Source organism: Eucalyptus grandis, chromosome 4 (genome assembly GCF_016545825.1).
Source record: "Eucalyptus grandis isolate ANBG69807.140 chromosome 4, ASM1654582v1, whole genome shotgun sequence".
In the NCBI taxonomy this organism is placed as follows: domain Eukaryota; kingdom Viridiplantae; phylum Streptophyta; class Magnoliopsida; order Myrtales; family Myrtaceae; genus Eucalyptus; species Eucalyptus grandis.
In genome coordinates this window covers 34,682,396-34,709,750 of record NC_052615.1, presented here as the reverse complement: position 1 = coordinate 34,709,750, position 27,355 = coordinate 34,682,396, and the positions used below count along the sequence as shown (strand labels likewise).

Below are 27,355 nucleotides of genomic sequence, written 5' to 3'. Positions count from 1 at the left end.
TATGTTTTTTTCGCAATCTGTCCCAATTCCGAATTTCATCACCGCGAGGGAGACCCCCTAATCCGCTCACCCCAAATTTAACTCATCCTAGTTAAATGGCGATGACGGACTTGTCCAAAATCGTTAAGCCACTTGAGCACAAGCCAAAGTATGGTAATATCAAGGCTTCGTTTGAAAAATGAATAATTTAAAAAATATTTTCCCTTAAAAATGATTGTTTGTGTACTTTGAAATAATTAGCCAACGAATAATAATTTTACTATCGATAATAACTTATGTCTAAGCACTTTAATGAGTGATAAAGATATTTTTGTTTATATAATTTTTAGAAGAAAAATATTTATTAGATTAATTATTTTTGCAAAATAAACAAAATCAGAAAATAAAATTGGAATCACAACTTCAAATGAATCAGAAATCAATTACCAATGAAACGAGCAACACACTCACACCATCTAATCTCTATTTATTATGATTCTCATTTTTTTTAGACCTTGAGATTCTCAAAAATTTCAAAATGCACACAAATCCATAAATGGAATTTCAATTCTTTCAAGATCTTGAACAATAGTTAAATTTTTTCGGGAAAATTCAACGAGTGAGTTCTTAAAGAGCATCCAAAGGACCAAAACGAAGACAATTAGAAACACGGGGGAGCTATTGAGAGAGGGCTAAAACTAGGGGACGCAAAATCGAAAATTCCCCAAAATATATGTATTGCGCCTAGCTGGCTTTCGGGGGAGGGCGAATTTGGGCGCGAAATTAGAGCGCGCGCGAGCGAGGGAGATGAGCTCGCCGGCGACGGAGGCGGCGGAGGAGGCGGCGGCGGACCTCATCTGCCACCTCGACAACGTCCAAGGCATCGTCGACGCCCTCTCCTCCGTCCGCTTTAAGCGCCACCAGGTCTCTCCTCCCTCTACTTCTCAGCATCTCCTCTTTCTAACCGACACTCCTCTGCTTTCGAACCCACGGAACTCGAGCTTAGGGTTTTCTTGGGGTTTCCGCTGACGATTTTTTGTTCCGATCGATTGATCCGGTCAGGATGCGGTCGTCGAAGTGTCGGAGCACGGCGTCGTTCTGATCGTCGAGGATAGCGGCTGCCTTCAAGCCAAGGTTTACCTGCAGCGCGAGGTATTCACTGCTCAGTATCATGCGGAATTCGGAATTGATCTCGGCAAACAAGACGAGCACTTGCTGATCCGGATTTGACTTGCTTTGAAAAATGCGAAATTTTCCCTCTTTCCTTTTCCGTGCGCCCGGTGTGCTTGATTGTGAATGGCTAGATGCTTCTGAGGAACATTTTATCGATCGCGTGGTGTTCGGAATCTTGTATTGGCGTGGTTTTGTATGCATCCGTTTCCTTCAGCACCGAACACGGTGAAAATGTGGTTCCGCGTGGAATTGATATCTTTCATCGCTCTGCTCCTGTATTGTAGCTGTTTATCCGTTATGATTATCACGCGCAAGGGCGGCCTCGGTTCGGCTTGGGTTTGGGCCTCTTTGTCGATTGCTTGAGCACTTTCTCGGTTCCCGGACACTCCAACACGATCGAGATGCGGTATCCAGGGCCCGACATGCAGCTTCTCCTCAAGTATGTAATGCTATTTGTAATCTCCCTACGCTGAATGGGGATGGGTTTGGATGGATGATGATTGATGCCATCCAAGGGCATAACTTTACTAGACATTCATCTTATCTAGGCTTATCAGTGAGCGAGGAGGGGCTTAGAAATGAGGTCCACGAGCTGATCGTTTTTCCATTCAATTTCAAACTAACCCGGAAAAATGATTTCTCATCTGTTTTATTGTTCTTTACACTTTCTTTCGAATATCATTCTCGAATTTTGTTATGTGATATCCTCAGTGGTTGTCTACTAGAGGCATGGATAGGCAGGAAATGACGATGGCATGAATGCATCTGTGCCTTTCCTCTCGTTCTCTTTTTCCCACATCGATATTGTCTCTCTTGCAGCCATTTTACACGCCATGTTCTTTTCCAGTTCTAGTGGAAGGATCAGAATAGGATTTACATCTGATTTCATGGATCTGATTTGTTAATTATTGAGATAACCCTATTGCCTCTTTGATGTAATGTTAGGTCTATCGATTCGCTCGATGCTTGCATTTACGCTGAGATCAGGACGAGGATCCCTGAAACAATTTCGTGGGACTATGACTTTGAGCCTGCAGGAAGTTCACCCCTCAGTTTCACCGTCAGGGTATCATCTCCTATGCATTCCTCTGTTAGGAATATCACCAGCAACCAGCCCCCCTCCCCCCTCTCTCTCCTCCCGCAGTAATTAATTTATGTCCTTTCCGTGCTCTGTCTCTGATTACATTTTTGCTGATGCCTAATTAGGAACCTGTTATTTTAAGCATTCAATGGTTGGTTTAATTCCGTTTTTTTTTTTTTTTCTGATGGACGATTCGTTGGAGAGAAATGAAATGGTTTTCCTAGTGGTGTCGAGGATAGTTATCTAAATGCAATATGTCAAGTTTCTTGATAGGCAATTGTGAGTTCTGGAATGTTGTTGCTGTCAAAATGATTGAAATATTGAAATTAGAGGATTTCTATCTGCAGTCTGCAGCATTGAAAGAAGCCATAGATGATCTCGAATGGCCAGGGTCAAGTGTCCAGATCACTTTACAGCCAGCACCTCCTTCTGTTACGTTTAAAGGCGAAGGTCATGGAGATTTGCAGGTGCAGTATGGGTTGATGTATGAGGAGGCTAGTTTAGAATGACTAACAGTACTTGCACACACTCTTACAGAGTACCATGTTCTGCAGATAGAATTCATGTATTATGCAAATACCGATCTCCTGATTGCATTCCACTGCGACCATGCAGTGTCCCACAGGTCTAATATGGATTTCTGCATTTTTAAGTACTTAGATGAATTTCTTGCTATTGTGACTTTCTCGCTTCTAATAGCGTCCATATTACAACAATTGCATGGATAGGTATAAGTACAAGTTTCTCCGTGCGACGACTTCAAATTTACCAAGCAACGTCACTAAAGATAACAGAGGAAGCAAGTTGACCATTGGGAGAGGTGGAATGCTGAAAGTTCAGCACTTGGTTTCGGTTGCAAGATCTTCTGCTGCGCACCAACACAGCGCTTCTGGCTATCAGCAACCCAGTCGAATTGCTTATGTGGAGTTCTTTGTGAAACCAGAGGTGGATGGGGATGATGCGTAGGATTCTCTCACTATATTAAAAAAAAAAAAAAACTAGAGGAAGAACACCAGTGATTCATACGCCCCTCCAAAGAAAATTTAATTCAGCTACACATCAGTATCTGATCACACCATGGTTTGTCCCTTCTGTTGAGTACAGCTGTTGGCCCTGCATTTTGATCCATTAGACTACACCTCGGAAAAGATTCAAAGGGCCAGTTCGTCACACCCTGGGACTAAATTGCTCATTTCTGCCCTTCTCTGGGTAGGAGTGGAGGCACAAGGGTCGGCTCATTTGTAGTTGCTGAAAATGATGGCTGGCGTTTATATGAGCGAAAGGATCACGTTAGAAGATAGATCCTTTTCTTACTTCCAGGCTGCTAAAGATGTGACTTATGCATGGTGTCGGGGGTGTCCAAGTTCATGCAACATCCACTGTATTTTTTGCCTGATTGGCACAGAGAATTTGGTTTGCTAAAGACTATTCTGCCGAAAGTGAGTTATTTGGCCTGATTTGAATTAATGACATCACGAGTTGAGGTATTCTGCCAGAGGTTGCCACCCATCGCTCGCGGCCTCCTCCCTCTCGACCCCTCTCTCTCTTTATGCGTCCCTTTTTATTCCACTTTTTTTCTGTCGTGCCATCCGTGTGGAACCACGTCAATGCCACATTTTTAGCAAAAACCGAGAGAACAAAACTGCTACGAATTTTCCGTCCAACATGCCTATCGAAAGGACTCAAATGACAAAAGGTGACCAGCTTGAGGTCACTATCCCATTTGATTTTTGCCCTCCTGGTTCTGTCAATTAGAATTCAGTTCGGCGATTGGTGATTATGCAGTGAGATTAAGACAATTTCAGAGTGAGGGAATTCCGTAAATTACCAGTTCTATTTGGTAACGTGCTAAAACCCATAACCTGTAATGCATATAGCTGCTCAACATCGAGATTAGCTTGAGCCGCATTGAGGCAGCAGTCCTAGAACAATCCGTTAGCTACACCATGGCTTCTCTCCTTATCATCTGAACTTCTCCAATCCGTAAGGATGTCAAGTTTCTTTGACCTTAACCCTCATCACCTGCCGGCTGCAGTCATCACTAATGGATCTTTTGGGGCCTGAAAGACCCTCAAGAGAACAGAACAATGACAGCTACAATGACAGACACTGTGAGGCCTCTGGGTATTTCTGATGACGTAGAGACTTATAAATATCCATTCTTTTGAAATTCTCCCTTCTAAAATGTAGAGGATTTGTTTTGCTTTCTAGCAATCCAAGTTGTGCAGTGCAAAAAGGGACCTCTCGGTTCGCGACATAACTGAAGCACTCGCTAGTGAGGAAGCTCTAAGTATCAGATTGACTCAGCCACCTTGCATTGAATCTTTTCATTTCCTCAGCTAATTATGGGTGGCAAATGGCAGTCATTCTCCAACATTGGAACCTCACTAGAAAGTGCAAATAGTGCAATAATCCATAGAATAATGTTAGAGGTACTTCAATTAGCATATTGCTCTTATCCATCATCCATGTGTCCACAATCATCACCATGGATTTAACATGCAACAACAAAACCTGCTTACCTGCAAGAGTGGACTGTTGCCAAATCATCAGCCTGAGCAACTAGGAAGTCAAACAGGTCTTTCCACCAGACCACGATGATGAGACCATAAACCAGCACTGTACGCGTCTTGGAAAACTTGAGACAAGTGTCAAGTTTGTGACCTGCAGATGTGGCCGGTTTCCTCTACCATTCAGTGTAACATCATGACCAGAATCCCAAAACACATCTTTACTCAGCCGTACAAAGAAAACACATTACAAACAGGTCGTGATTCAAAGAATCTATTGGGGCTCCCACGAAACAATCTGCTACATGAATCAATGTCAAATTCATTTAAGTGAATTCTCCATTGGTATCTCTCCAGGAAAGTTCTAGTTGGAACTCGAAAATAACATGAAGGCTTAGACATAAGCACAAAGGCCTTCCCAGGACTGACTTAAAGCATGAGTTAGGAGCAGATAATAAACAAGCAGCCATTCTTAACCATTCATACATATTTTCGCAAAGTCTCTGATTGAGATATCATTGAATCAATTTCCTGTGCATTTAGTCTGATTTTGCCCGCTATTTTCCCTTTGAGAAACTCTTACTTCTTTTTGACAAAGATCTTGAATATTATTTCTCTATGTCCAAGCTCTTTTCTCAACAATCTAGTATTCCTAATAAAGTGAACTCTTCCAAAGCATAAAACTAAACTTCTCCGGACATGCCACTAGATTCTACCTAAACCATGCCCAGCCATCCGAACAATAACAATCAGATAACATGTACAAACATCCAGAGAACTGTAATGTCAACTGCGTCGACTTTATTACCTAAAGCGTCATTGGACAATCAAGTCCACCATTTTGGACTTAACACTGAACGTAGCATACTTGCCTATTCATGCTCATTATGAGATGAGAGAAATTAATGGGGCATGTTGTGATCATACCATCCAATTATCCAATATGATGCAGCTGGCCTATGGAACTATCTTATCTAATGCGGAGTGAGCATTCCAACAGCACAAATTCATCCTACTGCATTTATTGGGCAGCGATCCTAGGGAAATAACGGTACTCACTCCAGAAGATACAGAACAACCCAATGGCTCTGTCAAACTTAACTATCCTAATTCCATAAATGGCAACAGTATATCAATTTGGCAACCAGTCATTGATGTTTGAAAATAAGTGAGATAATCTGCTTCCGTACAAGGGATAATTCCACGTTATGCCTTATTAGTATGGAAGCAACGAACTAATCACGCAACTGCTTGCACATTTCCATCGATTAGAAATACCCCATACCCAATCAAAAGCCAAAGCAAGCAGTGGCCATAGCATTCTCCAGTGTCCTTTATTGGAAATTTTTCCAACAAAAAGAAGCAGATAGTATCAAGTGCAATTAAAGAAGAGCGAGATGTAACGCATGCAAGGCACAAAATTAATGAAATGCTATGTCGAATACAAGAGGTTGAGAAAATCCAGAAACTTTACATTGAGTAAATAAAATCTTTCCTTTGATGACACCAAGGATGCAAAAGGAAATATTGTCAACTAGCTCTTACCACTTAGGAGCTTAATTATCATCACGGCAATTATAACATGGACAAATGTTGAACCAATTAGGAAGAATTAATAAGCATCAGTGCTATCCCAGCTGAGAAGCAAATCATGACAGACTTTACTTAAAGAATATCAATGAAACTAGAAATACAAATTCATTGACGGAAAAGCAAAATTCATTGGTTAGCCAAAAGATGAAAGAGCACAACTAAACAAGTTCTGTGCAACAAAAATTCCAAATAGAACTTTTCCCTAAAATCTCCAAAGTATCTTAAAAGACTACCTATCTGCAGAGAAACATTGATGGAATATACAAGATCAACAGAGTACGCACATTTGATCGTCAAGAAGCTTGAACTAGAAGTCAAGATACGGCTACTTATTCACCGCTGTCCAAAATCCATCTAAAAGGCGCGAACGACTTCAGTCACCAATCAGCAAAAGGCCTCCTGAAGTGGACCTGTTTCCAGCAACACAAATCCATCAGAGGATCCATCAGAGGAACGAACAAGGAATTCATTGTTCATGGGTCTTCTACGCACTGTGCCAGGCTTGATTGAGGCGAAATTGGAAGGCCACCATCATCCTCATCACTACTGCAAGCATTACTCACAAATTTCCTCACCTTCTTGTCACAACTCTGCACAGTTCGAATATCAAAACTTGCTCTTCTCAGAGCAATCCTCCTTGCCGGAGCACTTCGCCAGATTCTTCCCCGACTTTTGGGCTAAGTCGCAGAAAAAATCAGTCAAAACAGGCTCGTAATTGGGCATCTTTGCGTATCCAGGGAAATAGTTAATGTCAATAACCAAGTATCGGTGACCATTTCTGGCATCCCTTATCACATCGAAGTTAAACAAATTCAACTTCATGGCCCGCCTCAAGCCCTTTGCGATCTCCGTCATAAAACTCTGAGGAGGCATCTCCGCGTCCTCCAAATGCATCGACCTATAATACTTATCGTCATTCTTTTCCTGCGTTGTCAAATTGGACACCTGCGAGAACGACAAACACCCCTGGAGAGACCCCTGCTTCTCCTCTGTAACATCAGGCAAGGACTTGCGCTTCACGCATTTCACATACTCGCCGACGACATAGACTTTGAATATGACCCCACCGTGATTCACAAACTCCTGCAGCACAATGGGCGGTTTGAGCTTGTGCAGCACGTCGTGGTTAAACACGAGCGACATCTTGTGCGATTTGGCGCTCCCGTCGGCGACCAAGGGTTTCGCAATCACCGGGAACTTCAGCGACGCCCATGCATGCTTATCGACCAGCGTCTCCTTGTCGTAGATCACAATCTGGTTCGGGATCCCGAACGACTCGCTCTCGCTCTCGACCCGGAGCTCCGATACGACCTGGAGCATGGAAATGCGGTTGTGGAGCCTCTCGATCGCGTCCGGCGAATCCAGGACCACCGCATTAGGGTTCCTCGCCGTGAACTCCTCCAATTGGCGCCTCCAGTCCTCGCCGTACAGCTTGTGGAGGACGCAGTCGAAGGGCCCCTGGTCGACGAGCGGCCGCCCGGCGTCGATCCTCACGAGATCGACCCCGCGGGACCCCGCGAGCGCGACGAGCGAGTCCTGGATGAAGCTCTCCCGCTTCTTCGGCAGGAGCGCGTAGCCCACGCGGAACCTGCCCTCCGCCATGCCCCGCAGCTGCTGCGCCGCCCCGCCCTCAACGCCAATCCCGACGGCCGCCAGATTCCCCGCCGGAGCTCACATACAGGAGGCCAATTCCCTCCCCCGGAGGCCCTGCGGCCGGAGCGCGAGAGGACGGCGGCGGCGGCGGCCCGCGGCGGGAGGAGGAGCGGTGTCCGGAAACGGCGGCGGCGGAGCTCCGGCTAGGGCTTCGGCGCGGCGCGGCGCGGCGTCGCGGCGTATGGAAAAATTCGCCGTTCGAGGTTTCAACTTCCCGAGGATTCGAAACCGAACCATGCAACGGAGGTAAAAATGGGGCCAAGTGAGGGCGAACGGGCGCGGGTATTTATATAGGTTGGAGTGGACTAGGGTTAGGTTCGGGGGGAGGCGGAGACGCGGGCCGGGTTCTAACCATGGTTAGCTCGCGCTCGGCCGAGCCGGATGGATCGGAGGGAAATTGTGGGCCCCTTCGGGGCTGTGCACACGTGGCGCGTTCTCAAGCGCGATCGTGCGGATTCGCGCCGCAAAAGGTATGAAAAAGGATAGGGGGTGGAGGGGGGAATCTAGAGATCGGACGGTCGTGATCGCGTTGACCCGAGTCGTCATCACACTTTTGGAGGTTGATAACGATGGGGGGGACCTCCTCGTCCCTCGATCGATTCGCCCCTAACATTCTTAAAATTCGATAGGTTCCAACGTTAATTCTATAAAAAGAGAGATGCTAAATCCTCTTCGCGTTGCCCCCCAAAAAATTGGGACCACTCTAAGACGTTCGGCTTGAATATTCGCGTAAAATAATTCCTTTGGCCTAATTTTCGGGATAACGTAGCTCGATCGAGAAAAACGAAAGAATACGAATATAACCTGATAGATACATGAATGAGAATCTTTTGAATAACTTACCCGCGTCTAATCTCAGCAACTTGTGATGGACATTGGCGGGCTTGGAGGGCTAGTAGGTGTATCGGTCCCAAAAACAGCAATTTTCATAAATCGAGTTGACCGTCGACGATTTTAACTCCGTAAAATCCGCTTCAACATCGGTAACATTACTATAAGTATCTTTTTTGGGTCCTGTCAATTTTTTTCCCCTTTTGTGCTTGCATGGAACAGTCGAAAGCGATTCTGTATTTTGGAACATACTTGCCCCAACTTGGCAATTGGCTGGAAAAAGAGCCCCCATGGCATGCCACCATCGTTCGTACAAAGTCTTCGCATTCCCGAACCGCAAAGGTCATAATCACAAGGCGGGACATCGTCTTTTGCTTTCTCTGCATTGTCTTCTTCTTCTGCACTTTCAGTCAATATCACTTGCCGTTCCCGGGAAGTAAAAATCACCATTAACAACAGATTTTCTCAAATATCAGTCGTATAGATGGGAAATTTTACGGTCGCTTACCAAATCTGTCGTTATTTCTTCTCCAGAAGTGGGCGAAGTCGACACGTGGTCGGGATTTGGACGGTACAGTCAGTGGGGAGAGGAGTAGCTATTTCCGCGTGAAAATGGTGGGGGAATCTTGTCTCAAATCTGAGCTGATTCTGCGATGGCGAATGGATGAGCGATGACAAGAGATTTTTTTGCTTTTGGCCATTGGGTAGTGGTGGGGTCGCGTCGCCCCATGCCAATTTCTCCGCTGGAGCCAACGATCAGCATTTCTCCATGAAGAAAACGTGCTCATTTTCGGTACACGCACCAATGAGACTTTTGTACTTTTCGGATAATAGGGATGAACGGTTTTTCAATGGGGTAGTTCCCACCCTGAAACCGATAACCGCCCATTGATTTCATCGATTCACTTGGGAGTCGGACTGTTTGAAGGCGACCGAAAGTGAGAGTGATAGAGGGAGTGACAAGGTTGGAGACGATCTAGAGCGAGAGCAAGAGAGGGATCGATGAGACCAAAAGCCATCGAGAGCGAAAGGGAGAGAGGGAGGCGAGTCCGCAAGATGAATGAGGCAAGTGATGGAGAGAGACAAAGAGGAAACTAGGCGTTTAGATCTCAAAGGTTGTAACTTGGCAAGGAAATTTTGAGACATGGTTTCTGGGTATTCTTTTATCATTTCGTCCGAGAGTAAGAGTTCCTCCAATTCTATGAATTTTTTCTATATTAAACTTAAAAATTTTAAAAGGTATATATATATACCAATTCGGTCTAGGTAGATGATTCCACACCTAAAATCAGGAATTGGACTGGTTTTCGATCTAGCGGTATCATGTATCAGCTTTCATGCTCAAATTAATTAAGTCCATTCATGTCATCAAATGCACAAACAGGTCATCCCCGAGTCATTTCCATTACGTCCTCGCTCCTGGCTTGCGCATACGTAGACCCGATATTATCAACTATGGCCGGAAACAAGCCGCGACATCGAATCCTGGAGGACAAATTGCACAGCGAAGCGCCATCATCGTGAAGCCATCTTCCCTTCAGTGACGATGCGCAGCAGCGGCTGTTTGTCGTCGCAGCTAATATCGGGATAGGCTGATATTGGGCCCATTGGGCCATGGAATCCCCAACCCCACCGTGGGCCGTCCTTTCGTGGGCCTGGCGAGACTCGTGGCTTTCCTTCCGCTATTGCTTTGGAGTCTCCAGGACGGCAAGTCGCTACTGATAGATTTCAAGATGAATGAGTAGATTCCGCCTTTCTTTCCTTATCCTTGCTCTTCTCCAGGTGTTGCTCACCAGCCCATCCAACAGAGAGGGCTCAAACAGGAAAATCGACACGGACGATTTTTAAATTTTGATTCAATGTGTAATGTGTTTCTAAAACTTTTAATAGATTTGATGTGGTCTTTAAACTATTAGTAAATGTTCAATATAATCCATAAGTTATGTAAGAATGTTCAATACCGTTCTTTTTTTAATTCAACTTAGTGAAATCTGCTGATGTGACTTCTAATCCATCAAGTTCGATTGATGGACAAAAAATATCATGGTTACACGTGAATCATCCACATGTGATATTCTTCTCCAATCAATTGACATCCTGAATTAAATTTCATTTTTTAAAGTAGATGGATATGTCAACTTGTTAATTTTGAAAATCCAGCCAAGCTTATACATTATTTGATAAGATTCGATTTGTTGCTTAAACAAACGGAAAAATTTCGATTGAACATTTATCAATAGTTCAAGAATTATATTAAATAAATTAAAAAGTCAAGAATAATATTGAATGTTGAACCAAAGATTAAGATCATTTGCATCAATTTTTCCATGCAAATACGAGAGATTCTATGTACTCTCCAAGTTTGGAAGGGAACCGCATACGTAAGATACTTGTGCGACGGAGAATTAATTTATTCAAATCCGATAGAATGCGTAGATCCGGATAAGAATTTCTGGTTCCAAAATCGGATAAAATCACCAGCTTGTCGTGCGCTCTTAAATTAGCTTCCGGTTTGACGAACCGAAGCTGGTTTTCCAAGCAACGCAATCGATTGGGCGATTCTGGAGCTTACGTAATTTGAAGACAAGGCTGCTGCGCTCCTCAACATCGACCGACATATTCCCAAAAAAATATCCGAATATCCGCAAGAGAACAAAGTCATTAAAAATATGAAAAAAAAAAAAAAAAAAGAGCAAAAAAAGATCTCCGTGTATTTTTAATGGCTTCACGAGGAAGACGACAAGAGCGGATTTTAATAATTAAGGAAAATAAAGAGAGATTATCCACGTGGCGCAACAGGACAACTGATGGAGATGCGTCGAGATATCAGTCAGGTTGGGAACAACTGTGGTGAGTTGCACATGACACGACACGACACGGTTTTTCTCTTCATGTTTTTGCTGGAAATGTACGGCCACGATTGTCTGATGTTTCTCCACACGCGGCGGCGATGCGTCCATACCCGTCACGTGCAATTCGTGGCCGCACCTGTCGCTGTCCCTATTAATTTTGATCAATTCTCTTTCGATAAATAAATAAATAGTTAAAATCAAAGTATGCAGACTGGCCCCGCAACTTCTGCGAACAGGTCAAACCAGTTTCTAATTTTGCTCCCGTTTATTTATTTTTTGTGGTTTTAACGAGGGCGACGTTTGTTTTACCGTTCATCCATGATTTTTTGCAAATTCAATCATCAATTTTCTAATTCTAATAATATAATCATAAAATCTTTATGAGAAGTTATAATATAATCTTTTTGACAGATTGACATCGAAAAATACTAAAATAATTGTCAACGTAAAATGATAGATTCCAATGAAGTTATCCATATCAACATGTCACTTAGGATAACCATCATGTCAGCAATTAATATTTAAATTTCACGTTAAGATACATGATTAAATTGTTAAAATTAAAAAAATATAGGATTAATTTAGTGTGGATTTGGTAATTTATCTTATTATGCATGCTTTTGACCTTATTACTATTAATATTATAGGCGAAAAGGAAAAAAGAACATTTATGGGCACAAACAATTCTAATCTCCTTGTTTTGAGGGATGATGGGTCACCACATTAATTATGGCTGGAAAAAACACGATGCCAAAAAGGGAGTCATTGAAGACTCGCCCCCCGCTATGCTACGGCGGTAGATTGGTCCATCAATCTTTGAAAATGTTGCCACACTAAATCTCCTTAAAAAATATATACATTTATCGTACAAAATACTTTAACAACAACAACAATAATAATAATAATAACAACAAAATGCTAAAATGCGATTTTGCTTCCACATACAGAGAACGTAAGGGTGCGTTTGTTTGCGTTTACGTTTAAAAATTGTTAGAATGAAATAAAAAAAAGTGTTTCATTCCTTTTAACAATTTCGAACAAAAACGTGTTTGGTAAACTTGTTCTAGAAATATAATAAGAATAGAAACACGTTTGGTAAGTTTGTATAATTTTTTTATTTCTTTTAATTTGTTAATATTTTATTTTTATTTTTTATTTTCTTTCTTATTTTTCCTTTTTTTCTTTTTCTTTTTTCTTTTTCCTTTTTTTTTTTTTTCTACTTTTGGCCGGCGGCCTCGCCTACCACGGCGAGGCTCGGCGTCGCCAGCCCGGCGATGCTCGCGTCGCTGGCCAGCGCGGGCGAGCTCGGCCTCGCCGGATCTGGGCGAGATCGAGCTCGCCCGGCCTAAGCGTGAGGTCGGCCTCGCCGCGCCAGGGCCGACGGTGACCTGAGCCACACCGTCGTCTCCCTCCACCGCATCGGCGACCGCGCTTGACGCCTCCTCGCCGCCACCGCATCGGCGACCGCCCCTCCGCCTCACGCCCGATCGACGCATGCGGGTCTCGAGCCTCCGTTGGCCACCGCCGCATCGGATCTCACCGCGCCATGACCCACGACTTCGAGATCCGCTCGATCGTCGACCCGCGCCGCCCACGACTCGGCCGGCCGTCCTCGCCCGCTCCGCTCCTAGACGTCGCCGCTCGAGACCCCACTGGGTGAGCCCCGCACCGCCGCGCCGCCGCCGCCTAACGACCGCGACCCGGCTCCGTCACCCGCTCGCAGTGGAGACGCTCGCAGACGCAGTTGTCGGCGTCGGAGAGGACGACGGGTGGAGAAGCCGGATGGTCTCGAGGCAGGCGGTTGCCGGCGCCGGAGAGTGGGAGGCGCTTAGGAGAAGACGACGGTACGCTTGCACGAGGAGAGGCTTCGAGGAGACATGTTCCCTTTTTGTTCCTTTTTTGTTTCTGATTTGTGTTTCAGAAACAAGAAACACAAAATTTGTGTTTCTTGTTTGTTTTTTTTTTTGTTCCTGGAACAAAAAAAAAAAAGGCAAACGCTTCCAACGCGTTTACATTTCCTTTTGTTCCCAGGAACAAAAAAATGAGAAAAAGTGTTTAGAAACAAAAAAGAATACAAACAAACGGGTCCTAAGGGTGCGTTTGTTTTGCGTTTCGTTTAAAAATTTTGAGAGCAGAAATAAAAAAAAAGTGTTTACATTCTTAGAACAATTTCGAACAAAAACGTGTTTGGTAAACTTGTTCTAGAAATATAATAAGAATAGAAACACGTTTGGTAAGTTTGTATAATTTTTTTATTTCTTTTAATTTGTTAATATTTTATTTTTATTTTTTATTTTCTTTCTTATTTTTCCTTTTTTTCTTTTTTCTTTTTCTTTTTCCTTTTTCCTTTTTTCTACTTTTTGGGTGGCCGAGGCTTGGCCATGGCCGGCGATCGGCCGACGAGGGCGGCGGCCTCGCCCGGCCACGCGAGGCTCGGCGTCGCCGACCCCGGCGATGCTCGGCGTCGCGTGCCGGGCGAGGCTCGGCCTCGCCGGATCCGGGGGCGAGATCGAGCTCGCCCGCGGGCGTGAGGTCGGCCGCGGGCCGACGGTGACCCCAGCCACACCGTCGTCTCCCTCCACCGCATCGGCGCCGCGCTTGACGCCTCCTCGCCGCCACCGCACGGCGACCGCCCCTCCGCCTCACGCCCGATCGACGCATCTGCGGGTCTCGAGCCTCCGTTGGCCACCGCGCATCGATCTCACTTAGCGCCATGACCCACGACTTCGAGATCCGCTCGATCGTCGACCCCGCGCCGCCCACGACTCGACCAGGCCGTCCCGCCGCTCCGCTCCTAGGCGTCCGCTCGAGACCCCACGGCCAGGAGCCCCGCACCGCAGCCGCCGCCGCCGCCTAGCGACCGCGACCCGGCTCCGTCACCGCCGCAAGTGGAGACGTCGCGGGCCAGCGGCGTCGGAGAGGACGACGATGGAGAAGCCAGGATGGTCTCGAGAGAGGCGAGGCTTGGCCGCCGCACGGAGAGTGGGAGGCGCCTAGGAGAAGACGACGGTACGCTTGCACGAGGAGAGGCTTCGAGGAGACATGTTCCCTTTTGTTCCTTTTTGTTTCGATTTGTGTTAAAAGCAAAACACAAAATTTGTGTTTCTTGTTTCTTTTTTTGTTGAAGCAAAGAGCAAAAAAAAAAGAACAGAAACGCTTCCAAATGCGTTTCTGTTCCTTTTTGTTCCCAGGAACAAAAAAAGAAAAGTGTTTAGAAACAAAAAAAGAATACAAACAAACGGGCCCTAATTAACGGAATATCTTGTCTTCTTCCCGTCTCTGCACATCGCCAGCGAATATTCCTCCCCTCTTCCTCCCTCTCTCTCTCTCTCTCCATAATTAGATCCCCAGAGCGAGAGAGGAAGAGGTATCCCGGAAGCAAAAGCAGAAGGAGCGAATCTCGTTCTCGCGCCTACCCATTTTCTCTCCCCCCTCCCTTTCCCGGAAAACGGAGGAGAACCGAGAGAAAACGAGGGAAAGGGGAGGAAAGTTCCGACCTTTACGGGGGAGAGAGAGGGAGGCGCGGCGGCGGCGGCGGCGATGGACACGGACGCGGGCGCGAAGGTGAAGGTGGGTTCCTCCAAGTTCCCGCTGAGCTCCTGGGAGGTGGCAATGGCGGCCCTGGTCGTCGCCGGGTTCGCCCTCGGGCTCGCCGGCGTGTACCTCACCATGCCCGCCTCGGACTACAGCTTCCTCCGGTTGCCCCGCAGCCTCGAGGATCTCCAGATTCTCCGGTAACGTGTTTTTCCGATTGACCCCCTTTTTCTCTAGGGCTTTGGGACGATCTGGGAATTTTTGTTTCCTTCGTTTGGAGGTTAAAGTTCTTGTCTTTTGATTCGATGGGAGTCCTTAATCTGAGTTTGCGTGGGTTGGTGAGATTATGGTTTGAGCTACACGCGCCGAGATCGAAGTAATGTAATTTGATTTCTGGGATGAGATTCTTGTGGCGGTACTATTTGTATTATCGATTAGGCTATTTTTTTACTCGATGATTCGTGCAATCTGGTCGGTGTTTAGGTTAATGTTCCTTTTTCGCACGTATTAATATAGCTTTGATAGACAGTTTAACCATTTTTCTGCTACCAAATAAATTTGAGTTTTTGATCCGTTAACACCCTCAGACGTTAGTGCCAAATTGTTCGATGAAGATGATAGGTATGGAATTCCTTTGGTTTCGCTGCCGTTTGTTTTCATCTTCTTGGTTTGTAATTGGGTACTCTGGGAGTGAACCTGTAATCTTAATTTAATGCATTTTGCTTAGCTGTTAGTTTCTCTTGTCTTGACCATTGGGTGTGTGGAGGTAATGGCTTTGCATGCAGCATTTAGCTCATCGACCCGTCTGTTAATCTGCTCGCTTTCTAGAACTCTTGTGATTCACTTATTTTTCGATCACAGAAAGTTCCTTTCAGGATTTATGATAAAGTAACTCGATTTGTATGATTTTTTCCCTTGGAAGTTCATTCGACCTGAGAATCTCCACTTTCAGTTCACAAACAGAAAGACACAACATTCAAAATTCCTCGAGCAGGAGATTCATGTTGAGAGCGTGTCGCCTATTGATGTCAGATTCACTGAGTTGGATTGGAGTATCTTGAGTCTGCTAATGTGCTTTTTTTTTTTTTCTTTTTTTGAGAATGAGCTTTGGCAAAAAGATCCATCGAGAAAAAAACAACATGCTCTTCAGTAAATAAGCTGCTTGTTTACATATCATGTTTGCTCCTTGCTTGTACTTTTTCATGACCAACTCCTCTGACTCTGCCTTCCATTATTGCCTCTTCAAAATAATAGTGCAATGTTAATGGGTATGAGTCTCAAGTCTTATGAGTTGGGCATTCATTTCTGCAGAGACAATCTTGAGGGCTACACAAGTGACTATACGCTGCAGGTCCTTGTTGGTTACTGCATGGTCTACATATTCATGCAGACTTTCATGATTCCGGGAACGGTTTTCATGTCTTTACTTGCTGGAGCTCTGTTTGGTGTTTTCAAAGGTGTAGCTCTTGTCGTCTTCACTGCCACTGCAGGAGCTTCTTCATGCTATTTCCTATCTAAACTGATTGGACGGCCCATTATCTTCTCTCTATGGCCTGATAAGCTGCTTTTTTTCCAAGCTCAGGTTAGTTGCAAAGATTTCATGGATTTACTTAGTTCTGGTTATGGACCAAGCAAGTCCATGTGTCTTCAATTATGCACATTTACAAATTCGACCAATTTTGTTTCCTTTTCAATTGCAGGTGGCAAAGAGAAAAGAGCGGCTATTGAACTACATGCTATTCTTGAGGGTTACACCAACCTTGCCCAACACATTCATAAATTTTGCTTCCCCCATAGTTGATGTACCTTACCACACTTTCTTACTGGCGACGGTCATTGGGCTCATACCTGCTGCTTATGTTACCGTCCGGGTATGCTTATTAACTGCCACATTACTGTTTAAGAGACGGCCTGCATTTTGAGGGAATAACTACAATTGTTGACAAATAATCTGCATAATAAGTGCTTATTAATAAGTGCACATGGATATATAGTCAGACTCATGTTAGTGTTGCCATGATGCTTCAAGTGAAAAAAAAAATAAAAAAGCAAGAAAACCAGCTATCTTCAACATAAATAGTCACTTTGGTCAAAAAGAGAACAATGTATTGCAAGACTCATGGTTTCCCTCTTTTCTCAGGCTGGGATTGCTATAGGAGATCTGCGATCCGTTGGGGATCTCTATGATTTCCAATCAATTGCTACACTCTTCTTCATTGGAGTCCTCTCAATTACCCCCACGCTGATAGGCAAGAGCGAATCATAGTAATTGCTGGCTTAAGCTCCCAAGGCTAGCTGTCTCGCTCCACCTCCACTGTACATATAACCACCATCCAAGTACGGCTGTTGCTATTTCTGTGCCTTGACAAGGTTGAAATCTGCAGCCGCTTTAAACAATCAGGAAAAGCATGACGCGATCTTCGACTCAGCCACAGCCACAGGGTGACGTCGGTTATAATGGTTGACAGGGGGCTGGGGGGGTTGTAAAAGCTGATTCGGCATTTCTGGCTTGGAGCAAACTGTGTGTCCTTTCATAAAGACATCTTGATACCATAAGGATCCTCATAATGTTCTAGACTGATGCTGGAAGATAAGGCCGACTCTTGTATATTTATGTTAAACTGGATGATTTGTAGCTTGTGCGTTAGATAATCTCAATCCCGCATTTAATTTTATCGGCACTTCCCTTATCAAATGACCAAATGCTAATTTGCAGCCTGAAAAAGAGGCAACGTGTTATTATCATTGCATCGGCGTGAGGATGCGCAAGATCTCTTGGTAACCTTGAGCAGGTGTTGCAACATTGTCATTTAAATGATTATTGATTCTACATATTCTCGAATGCCGTATTATCTGGAAGGAAAAGATTCTAGAGTGCTTACGCGAGGCTGCGGGACATCACGTGATCCGGTTGTTGTTAGGTGGGAATTACTTCTAAGACAAGGCAACCATTTACTATAGGAGGAACAAAAAATCAAATGACCACCTGCAGTTATGAGGTAACACTCTCTTTTTGAGTGGTGAGCATAGTATTAGTTACACCTAATTGGTGAAGTTATTGGCCATCGGTTGAGATGGGTCCCTTACAAATCAAGATGCACCCTCGCTAACCTCGCCATGCTTCAGAGTCGATCGATGTAGATCGATATCGAAACAGTAGGATGCAAACGAGCTCTAATTTCATTCGATGATCCGCCTCTAATTCTCCTGCCAACAATGAAGAGAATGCTGATGATCTTTGTTCAACGACATAAACTGAAAGATGAGTCCAGCCAAACGACCGTGCTACCCACTGTAAATATAATTTTGCCAAAGAAAGAAAGAATACAAACTGTTATACAAACCGAGAAAGGTACAACCTTTACGTTTTTTTTTTCTTTTTTTTTCTTTTTGGGGGGGGAGCCAGTAAACTAATTATTTTGGAGGAATTCAGTGCGATTTCTTGAACTTCTTGTTCTTCTGGTGCGAGATCTCGGGAGTCCTGCTATCCATCTTCCGTTTCTTTGCAGTATGCTCAGAAGCACCAATTTCATTCTTTGCCACTTGCCTCGCCTTCCTCTCGGCCACTGCTGGTCTTTTCTTCCACCTTCCTTCTGCGACCGGTTCCTTCTTCGTGATCTCCTTCTTGGGCTTCAGTGTTCGTATTCCTTTAGCGAATTTCTTCACGGAGGTACCTTTGCTTGCCTGTAATCCCTGGTAAGAGGTTGAAAATTTCGTACTTGCTCTGTTAACTCCATTTGGGGTCCTTGAATCCCCAGCAAGCTTCTTCGCAGGGTGATTCGCATCAACTGCGGATGAATGGTCAGTTCTCTTAGACGGGGTCAAATTTGGCTTGGCATGGGAGAGTCTTAATTCCCGATCTCGAAGCTTCATATTTCGCTTCTTGGCAACCAGATTTGCAGCATCCTACAAGGCAGAAGCACACTTAAGATGAGTGGCAATACTACAAAGACAACAATAGAAAACTGTGAAGAATTTGGTGGTTTTGGCATCTTCAACATTCTATTTGGGTTTCTACCCTTCTAGCATCCAAACTCAATAAGATAGTTTCCACTACTTCAGCCAACAAAAGACTATTTGCTTGGTCTTTGCAAGGAGGTATGGGTCGGGTCAATATACCCTCTTAGCGGCCATAACCTTGTTAAATCTTACATCACATTAACGATTGACAACACAATACAGCATTTCTACTAGCTTTAGAGCCTGCCCAATCAACGATGCTGTCGCATTAAGCTATCAACAATTTGTATGTTATCAGGACTTCAGGATACTGGGGAATAAACAAGTAGATACTGAAAAGACAGCACATTCTTCAGCCAAAAAAACATTATAAGATAGTCATTGGATACAATTAACATCATCGATCTAACCAAATAACATTTCAAACAAAAAAACTACAAATGATGCTAGAAAAGATTTAAAATAAAACCACAGTGCATTTGAGGTAGAGAAGAAAACTACAAGACATAAAAAACGGGACCCCATTTTCCCAGATGAGTGCTATCTGATAATAGGCCAAAATTACGACACAATATCAACCAAAAAGGAATAACACAAGAAACTTACCCTCGTCTTAAACAAGACATAAGCAATACCCTTTCCCACACTTGTATGAGGATCTCTGATAACCCGAACAGCTTCAATGCCGGACCCCATATTGTTGATGTTAGAAAATAACCGATAGAGTTCTTCATCCTGCAGAATATAGGGAAAACGTATTCATATATCTACAAAGTAACAGCTACAGCAACCACTATTTGTGAAGCTTCCCACATTCAGGCATAAGCATGAGATCATTACCTTTACATCAAATGGGAGATTACCCACAAAAACTGTCCTCTTGTTGTCATAAATTGGAGAAGTCTCTCCCTTCAATTTCTTGCGAGGAGGACAGGCTCTGTCCACTCGGATGTGGTTTCCTCCAACCTACAATAATTTCAAAGACGTAAGCAAAGCCTCTTTTTCAGGTATGTAAAAAGATATTTCCTACAAGTTGACCCTTTGACGCCAATCATGCTGGTGCTGATAGACCAATCTGTTTTCCATCCCACCCCCAAAAATATAAATTGTTTGAAGGTAGACTTACCTCTGTCATGTTATGGGCCAAAGAAGCAAGAGCTGACTCTTCTGTCTTGAAAACGACGTAAGCATTAACACTGCAATAAAAGTACATTGCCATAAATATAAAAATTTTACAGAACAATGCACCAAATTAAACAGAAGCCATCCATTTGATGAAGGACTGGCTGTAATTTCAAACAAACAACATGTAGAACAAGAAGCCATCTAGTTTAGGAATCCATCCAAACTCTCCACATCACCAATGTAGAGTAAAAATATAATTGAGAAACAACATAAAGATGTTCACACAATGCCATTTTATCATCAAGGAAACTGAGAGATAAGTGACACAAAATTAAGTGGAGGAGTCAATATGGTATACATACTTTGGAACGATTATAGTATGCTCGTAAACAGAAGAAAAGGAAAACAAAAAAACTTGAAGATATTCACAATGTTATCATACCAGTCAATGGCGTCATTGATCTTCTTCTTCAATATAGCTCCCTTCCTCGGTATTTTGGTCTGGAAAAACACAGATCGGCATTCATCAGACAAAGAAGAACAATCTAAGCAGCATGTTAAGCATAAGGTGTCCACAAGAGCACACTCACATCCAGGATCGGCACGGACCGGATCCTCACCGATTCTACCTCTCCAAACTTGCTAAATTCCTTCACCAAAGCCTTCTTTTTTATTTTCAGAGGCAAGTTCCCAACAAACACAGTTCTCAACAGCTTGCTCTCATCATCGTATCCATCTTTCGAAGCCAACGCATCCGCCGGGTCATCGGCTTTCTTCCTCTTCTTCCCCACGACCTTCTCTCCAACTGGACCGTTCGCTTCTCCCTCTTCTGCTTCCCCATACTTCTTAGATTCGTAGACCCTCTCGAGCTCATCTCTCTTCCTCTTTTTCCTCTTCTCCTTCTCCTTCACATCCGATTCCTCGCCTTCCCCGTTCTCATCCGCCAAGCCACCAGCTTGACTGCCCAATTTCACCTTCTTCGATATCTCCGTTTCAGAATCAACGTCCGAACCAGAGCCCACCTCGGAAGCACCTTTCTTGGACTTCCTGGATTCCTTCTCCGATTCTTTCGGCTTCTTGTCCTCGGACAAGCTCTTCTCGGGTTCTTGTTCTAGCTCCGGCTCTTCCTCCACCTTCCTCTTCTTCTTCTTCTTCTTCTCGACCCTCGCGGACTCCCCGTCTTCGTCACCGTCGACGGAAGCGCCGAAAGGCTGTCCCAATTCCTGGTGCTTCCTCTTGAAGGGGTTGTCAGCGGAGAAGATGGAGCCGGCGAAGTTTTGCTCCGGGATTTCTCCGAAAATGGATTTGAACACGTCCGGCGGAGCCAAGACGGCGTCTTTCTGGAGAGGGTTCTCCGGTTCCTTGGGCTTCTTCTTCCCCATCGTCCTCGGACCGGCGCCGGAATCGGACAGGAATGTGCTGCGTCTCGGACGCGAGGAAAGGGATGTCTGGTAACCCTAGGTGGTGCGATTTTGGAGGGAGAAGAAGGAGGGGCGAAAATCGGAAATTTGATAAAGTTGAAGACCGTTTTGGCGAAGAAGAAAAGTATTTTTATTTCCTTTTCTGATTCAATTTCAAGACGGCGACCTCATCAGATGGGCCGTCCTTGGGCCAAGCCCAACCATAAGTTTTGTGTTTATGTATGGTGCTTAATACGCATTGAATGCCTATATATATATAATTGCGGGCAAATATTTTTCTATTTTGGAGGTGAAAATAAATCAAGTTATATATGCATTTTTATTGCTCAATGATATGTATAAATCTTCATTGTGATGAAAGTTACAAAAGCAACCGTAATATGCAGTTCCCTTACGATGATCTATCGACAATGCTAATGTAATCAAACGTCAATACTTTCTCTTAAGTGACAATTTATAATTCGTAAGGGAGGATTGAATCTAGATATCTACAAAGACATATGAAGGTTCTGATAGAATCAATTGTATTATAATACTATGATATGTTATAACTCGTAATTTAAATAGTTGGGGCAATGGTCAACTAATCTCATAAGTAACTTATCTTCCAACAACTAGATGCAAACGCGTATCATCTTACCATCATCCAAATATTTAATTATCTCTCTTCCCACAAACTTGAAAACTTTTTCCTTCCCCACTTGCATTTCCGTGTCATTATGTGAAAAGAAAAGAAAACTTGTTATATGGTACATTCAATTGAAAGGAAAGTGACAAAGACTTGTAAATAACGCTGACAACGAATGAAAAGTAGCAAAAAAGTTATAAATTTATTCCATTGGTATTAATTTAGGCATAAACCATTTAATTAGACCAATTTAATCGTAAATATTTTAGATTTGTGCCAATTGATTAGTCATAAATCGTTGACATTGATGTTAGTCGTTTTACGTAACACGATTTAACGAGGGCACAACCCTTATGACCTAGGCAAGAACCACCCTTGTAGCCTCTACTGAGGGTTTGGCAATTCTTGCTTGTGCCTAGCAATGGCCTGGGTGAGGGTCATTGATGACCCTCATCGACCACAAAAAAAAAAAAAAAAAAAAAAAAACTATGAATTTGGCTAGTTCAATGTCATTTTTTTTTTTTTTGGTACCTGGGAACTGCCGTACAACATAAACCCAGGGGGCACTAGTGTGGGAACCCATTTCTCACAGCACCCCACTTAAGTCACGCAACGTGATGAGCTGGGGAATCGAACCTTGGCCAATGGTGTGGCCAACATACGCCTGAACCAACTCGCCCATCACGGGGCGAGTGCCAATACAATATCATTCGTATCACGTAAAATGATTAACGTTTATGTCATCAATTTTTGAGTAAAAATTGATCAAATTAACTTAATTGGTATAAATGTAAAAATTTAGAATTAAATTGATCAGATTAAATAGTTTAAATCAACAATTTACATCGTTTTTGAAGCTGACTTGCTTGTTCCCAGTAATAAATATATCATGGAGTTCCAAATTCTAATGGTTAGCCGATTCTAATTAATTACGTGTGCCTGGATTGGCAAACCACGTGCAAGAAACATTTTCTTTTGCCGACAATGTGATATTAAATCCAACGTTTTATCTTCCGTGTATTTCTCAATGTTTAATGTTCCCATTTCTTGAAGATAAAGCAACGCTATAACACAAGGAAGCAGACCGTTTAATTTCGTTGACATTACGAACCCCGAAAAAATAAAAATAAAATAAAACCCCGTTGGCATTAAGCTCCGTTTGAAATGACGACCGTCCAATGAAAGCATTTATTCATGTCCAGGCACGTTAAACGAGCCCTGTCGGGTTGGATTTGGGGGTCGGTTTAAAAACATCCAACCCGGCGCGACCTGGGCTCAATGCTTAGCAATTTTTCTTCTTAAATTATTGCCTCTAAAATAGGCAACTACATGGACCGACTCACCAGGTAGACGAGGAAGCTCGGTGATCGGGTCGGGTCGGGTCGGTTCGTGGACTAGGACTTCTCGTGGTGCATGAGCAATATGGAGACATGGGTGAGTGTTGCACTGATGGACAAGACTACCTATGTTGACGGTTTTGAAGGTCGGGATATGAATAGGGACATGAAGTAATTTATCAACTTATCATATATATTATTGACATACAAGTATTGCCATCTTGTAATTTAAGCACTTCACTAGTCAACATAACTCTATATAACCAAGTAACTTCAAAAGTACATGTGATAGAAATAGAAGCATCAAAAGGATGAGTCGAGTCAAGTTTGGAGCAAGCGGAAAACAGATCGATCCTATTAAATATAAGTAAACATTTATATTCAAATTGATCTATATTCAATTCAACTCATTAAAATCCATGCCCACTAAATTAAACCATCTCAACTCCTTCACTACAATCAACCGACCTGTGTTTATTTCGAGTTTTGTGAGAGAAAATTCAATGAATTTTTTTTAGTTGATGAATTGCCTTGTATTTTGGAAAAATATATTTTAAGAAAAAAAGGAATTATTCATCAGGAAAATTGTAACATTGTAAGGCAGAAACAGCCTGATTTTCAGCACGTTGTTGTCTTCTTAAAATTTGTTAAGCTCACCAATTAAAATAATTTTGAGAAAGAAACTTGAATTATCGTTTTATACCAATTTCTTAAGGTTACCAGAAAATCAACGTCGACGAAGGAACTAACTAACCAGTCCACATCCTCTAAAATTAAGTTCACCCCAATGCTGTCTTCTTCCTTACTTTTCACATTCCTTAGTTTTGTACTCCCTTTTTTCATTAAAAATGATTAATTTGAGAAACTTTTTTTAAAAATATAATTTACATCGTTTAAAATAATTAATCAATAAAAAATATTATCATTATTGACAATAATTTATGTCTAAATCTTTATAGAATATGAAAATATTTTTCATTCATTTATTTTATAAGCGATTCAATCAATGCAATTTTTTAGAAAAATACTTTTAGATAATTTATTTTCTGTGTATATTTCATTATGTTTACCGAAATGGGTCTATCTCTAACCTCCTTTATCCCAAATCCAGATAAGGCTTTATTTCCGTAACCCATTCAAATCTGGAATGAAAAATTCAAGAAACTCACGAACCACCCGACCTGTCAAGAAAACGAATTAAAGATTTGGGTTTACATCCCATATGACACACTGGATCGATTCAAAGAAAGCATCGTGATCCCGGAGTAATTTATACATTCGAGGGCAACCGAGCAAAAAGCCCTTTTCAATTCGTACCATCATGATTAAATCCAAACAAGCTATATTATCAGTTCGAAATTTACATTTGAGAACACGAAACCGCCATCAGATAAGGCACAAACCACAGACGACGACGACGACAGGGATTAGCGTTTTTTGCCGTACAGGCTGCAAACCGGAGATCATAGTCATTACAATATACAGATCATGATCGCCACCAGACCTTTATTACTCAGGCTCTGCTTTGGTTTTATTCTTGTCAGATTATCTTTATTATGGAAGATTAAATTCCGCAAAAAACTCGGGTTACCATCCAAGAAACATATTCTTGCTCTGCAGTCGACGTTGAATCCAGCTCGGTCTTTTTTCAAAATCCGGTCGGTCGTCCGGCTCGGGGATTCGCGCTAAAAAGCGGCCACCATCGCCGGCAACTTCGCGGCTTCCTCCGCACCATCGTCGTCATCTTCCTCCTCCTCCGATTCCCACAAGAATCGCGCGTACGACCCCAGCACCGTGCTGCATGATCATCCACAAGCGCGCGCCAACCGAGATCAGATCAGTAAATTTCGATGGACGATGCATCATCGCGAGAGCAGGAAGAAAAGTTTTGAGATTCGTCGGGTGGGAGTACCTGTCGTCCGGTGACGCGAGAACGGCTTGGTCGAAGTAAGATTTGGCTCTGCCCTCGTCTCCCTGCGTCTCCCAGATCAGCTTCCCGTACAGCGACAGCACTTCTCCGTCACCGGGACTCGCGAGAATCGCTCTCCCGTAGTACTCCTCCGCTCTCGCTGCGTCTCCCTCCACCTTTTAACAGGAAAAAGAAGAAAGCAGAGAGAGAATGGTTAACGATCGTTAGATACTGTGGATGGAGCTCAAGAGGCGCCGGCGCTAACAGCGAATCGGCGAGATCTTTCAGTTCTCAAAAGTACCTCGTGCAAGTACTTGCCGTAGTTCCTCAGCAACAGAGAATCCCCGGGGCTCGACTTCAGCATCTCCTGGTAGTGATCGCCGATGCTCCGCCGGTCGCCATACCCACCGCCATAGCCGCCGTTGCTGCCGAAGCGATCGGAGCCGTCACCGCCGAAGTCGCTTCCGCCTCCGATCCCGCCGCCAAAGACCCCCAGCTCCTCCAGCGGGATCCCGATCCCCGGCCACGCCCCGGAGCGCCCCACGCCGTCGGCGCATCCTCCGAGCGCCGGCGATCCGCATTCCTCCTCCGGGATCCTCGCCGACGAGGAAAGAGACCCGGCGCCGCTCAGCCTCCTCAGCGGCGCGATCACGTCGCTCTCGGACAGGGCGCGCCGGATCCGGCTCCCCGCTTGGGATCCGCTCCGGCGGTTCATCCCCAGATGGAGCGAGAGCCTCGGCGAGCCCGGGGCGAGCCTGTCGGCGGAGAACTTCCCACCGGCGGCGAGCGAGTCCTGCCGGAGCAGGGCGAGGGACGGGGAGCTCGTGAGCATCGCGGCCGCCGCCGGCGACGTGATGGAGCCGGTCCTTATCAGCACGGCTTCCATGGCTTTCGTTTATCTCTACTTTTGCAGTGCGGTGATGATCTTCTGGAGAGAGCTTTTTGACCGAGATGAGATTTTGGGTGGGAAGTGCAGAGTCGGGGTTCGGGTATATAAAGGTGACGGAGAGCCGTGCGATGGGGCGACCGGGTTGACTTCTTCGACGCGGGGACGGAGGAGATGGAGACACGTGTGAGGGGCGCGCACGTGATGGCGGCCGTGCCCGGGGCAGTCGGCGCTGGGGGGAGCGAGTTTTAATTTAATGGGGAGGAGGGGGAGCTGGTCGAACGAGAGGTGGACACGTGTCGAGGGGAGCGCGTGAACCTGGTGACTTGTCTGCGATACGTGGAACATTGGACTCGAGTGCTCTCGTACGCTGATCGTGCGGATTAATTTGTGTGCTCAAAGCTTAGAAACTAAAAAGTATTTTGGTGCGTTGAAACAACGAATCGCTAGATCCCGCCAATTGTATCGTCTGTACTACATTGTAAACAATGTACGCGATACTGCCTTTCATTAAATGTAAATTGGTTGCTAAAATATTATCGAAATAAATCCTATATACTTTTCATATTCACTTGATTTTTTTCCATTTATTAATTAAAAATTTTAGATTTGATTTTTTAGCATAATATCTGAATCCCAGTTGGCAACGAGTTTAAGCCCAATAATCATGTGGGAGATGCAAGCCTTGGTCGTGATGTGTGAAGGAAAATTGTTGGGTTGGTGATCACTTTAAGTGAGAGAGAAAGTTTCATCATCATTAATTAGTTAAAAAGTTCAACGAGATTTCTCGACCTATTAATTTAAATTCTTGAGTTGGGCTTTTTAACATTGATTTTGATTGATCGTTGACAATGCATTAACGATATAATAAATGCATACGATA

The 27,355-nt window shown here is 44.1% G+C and overlaps 5 protein-coding genes across 8 annotated transcripts; 2 read left to right on the top strand and 3 right to left on the bottom strand.

Moving 5' to 3' along the window:
• Nucleotides 1–726: 726 nt before the first annotated feature.
• On the top strand, nucleotides 727–3,288 carry LOC104442036. The gene is made up of 7 exons (XM_010055324.3): nucleotides 727–903; nucleotides 1,042–1,131; nucleotides 1,437–1,591; nucleotides 2,098–2,218; nucleotides 2,581–2,700; nucleotides 2,788–2,858; nucleotides 2,962–3,288. Exons 1-7 carry the CDS (start codon nucleotides 787–789, stop codon nucleotides 3,197–3,199), a joined length of 912 nt encoding a protein of 303 aa, XP_010053626.2. The 5' UTR covers nucleotides 727–786; the 3' UTR covers nucleotides 3,200–3,288.
• Nucleotides 3,127–8,236, bottom strand: LOC104442035 (inositol-tetrakisphosphate 1-kinase 1). 4 transcript variants are annotated; one of them, XR_005550533.1, is made up of 3 exons: nucleotides 6,621–8,236; nucleotides 4,756–4,897; nucleotides 3,127–4,620 (listed from the first exon to the last, which is right to left on the bottom strand). XR_005550533.1 is itself a non-coding variant. In XM_039311434.1 (2 exons), exon 1 carries the CDS (start codon nucleotides 7,936–7,938, stop codon nucleotides 6,943–6,945), a length of 996 nt encoding a protein of 331 aa, XP_039167368.1. In that variant the 5' UTR covers nucleotides 7,939–8,236; the 3' UTR covers nucleotides 6,382–6,746; nucleotides 6,912–6,942. The 4 variants fall into 4 exon arrangements, 1 of the variants encoding a protein (XP_039167368.1); XR_005550532.1 differs by having other exon boundaries at nucleotides 3,127–4,897; XR_005550534.1 differs by lacking the exons at nucleotides 3,127–4,620; nucleotides 4,756–4,897 and having other exon boundaries at nucleotides 6,382–6,746; nucleotides 6,829–8,236.
• A 6,715-nt stretch (nucleotides 8,237–14,951) lies between these two features.
• Nucleotides 14,952–17,881, top strand: LOC104442033 (uncharacterized membrane protein At4g09580). Its single transcript, XM_010055322.3, has 4 exons — nucleotides 14,952–15,406; nucleotides 16,518–16,788; nucleotides 16,907–17,077; nucleotides 17,347–17,881. Exons 1-4 carry the CDS (start codon nucleotides 15,213–15,215, stop codon nucleotides 17,470–17,472), a joined length of 762 nt encoding a protein of 253 aa, XP_010053624.1. The 5' UTR covers nucleotides 14,952–15,212; the 3' UTR covers nucleotides 17,473–17,881.
• A 542-nt stretch (nucleotides 17,882–18,423) lies between these two features.
• LOC104442032 (nucleolar protein 12) lies at nucleotides 18,424–21,824 on the bottom strand. Its single transcript, XM_010055321.3, has 6 exons — nucleotides 20,882–21,824; nucleotides 20,734–20,792; nucleotides 20,293–20,362; nucleotides 20,007–20,132; nucleotides 19,773–19,901; nucleotides 18,424–19,112 (listed from the first exon to the last, which is right to left on the bottom strand). Exons 1-6 carry the CDS (start codon nucleotides 21,671–21,673, stop codon nucleotides 18,636–18,638), a joined length of 1,653 nt encoding a protein of 550 aa, XP_010053623.2. The 5' UTR covers nucleotides 21,674–21,824; the 3' UTR covers nucleotides 18,424–18,635.
• Nucleotides 21,825–24,960: 3,136 nt separating this feature from the next.
• Nucleotides 24,961–26,565, bottom strand: LOC104442031 (alanine and glycine-rich protein). The gene is made up of 3 exons (XM_010055320.3): nucleotides 25,888–26,565; nucleotides 25,590–25,762; nucleotides 24,961–25,474 (listed from the first exon to the last, which is right to left on the bottom strand). The coding sequence occupies exons 1-3, from the start codon at nucleotides 26,470–26,472 to the stop codon at nucleotides 25,363–25,365; spliced, it is 870 nt and encodes a 289-aa protein (XP_010053622.2). The 5' UTR covers nucleotides 26,473–26,565; the 3' UTR covers nucleotides 24,961–25,362.
• Between the last annotated feature and the right edge of the window lie 790 nt (nucleotides 26,566–27,355).

Coding starts and splice junctions, on each gene's coding strand:
- LOC104442036 (XM_010055324.3), top strand. CDS start 787: ATGAGCTCGCCGGCGACGGAGGCGGCGGAGGAGGCGGCGGCGGACCTC. Junction 1,132..1,436: donor AGGTTTACCTGCAGCGCGAG/GTATTCACTGCT, acceptor CCTGTATTGTAG/CTGTTTATCCGTTATGATTA. Junction 2,701..2,787: donor AAGGTCATGGAGATTTGCAG/GTGCAGTATGGG, acceptor CATGTTCTGCAG/ATAGAATTCATGTATTATGC.
- LOC104442035 (XM_039311434.1), bottom strand. CDS start 7,938: ATGGCGGAGGGCAGGTTCCGCGTGGGCTACGCGCTCCTGCCGAAGAAG.
- LOC104442033 (XM_010055322.3), top strand. CDS start 15,213: ATGGACACGGACGCGGGCGCGAAGGTGAAGGTGGGTTCCTCCAAGTTC. Junction 15,407..16,517: donor GAGGATCTCCAGATTCTCCG/GTAACGTGTTTT, acceptor TCATTTCTGCAG/AGACAATCTTGAGGGCTACA. Junction 17,078..17,346: donor CTGCTTATGTTACCGTCCGG/GTATGCTTATTA, acceptor CTCTTTTCTCAG/GCTGGGATTGCTATAGGAGA.
- LOC104442032 (XM_010055321.3), bottom strand. CDS start 21,673: ATGGGGAAGAAGAAGCCCAAGGAACCGGAGAACCCTCTCCAGAAAGAC. Junction 20,793..20,881: donor GGTCCGTGCCGATCCTGGAT/GTGAGTGTGCTC, acceptor GTGTTTTTCCAG/ACCAAAATACCGAGGAAGGG. Junction 19,902..20,006: donor ATCTCCCATTTGATGTAAAG/GTAATGATCTCA, acceptor TATATTCTGCAG/GATGAAGAACTCTATCGGTT.
- LOC104442031 (XM_010055320.3), bottom strand. CDS start 26,472: ATGGAAGCCGTGCTGATAAGGACCGGCTCCATCACGTCGCCGGCGGCG. Junction 25,763..25,887: donor ACGGCAAGTACTTGCACGAG/GTACTTTTGAGA, acceptor TCCTGTTAAAAG/GTGGAGGGAGACGCAGCGAG. Junction 25,475..25,589: donor CTCGCGTCACCGGACGACAG/GTACTCCCACCC, acceptor ATGATCATGCAG/CACGGTGCTGGGGTCGTACG.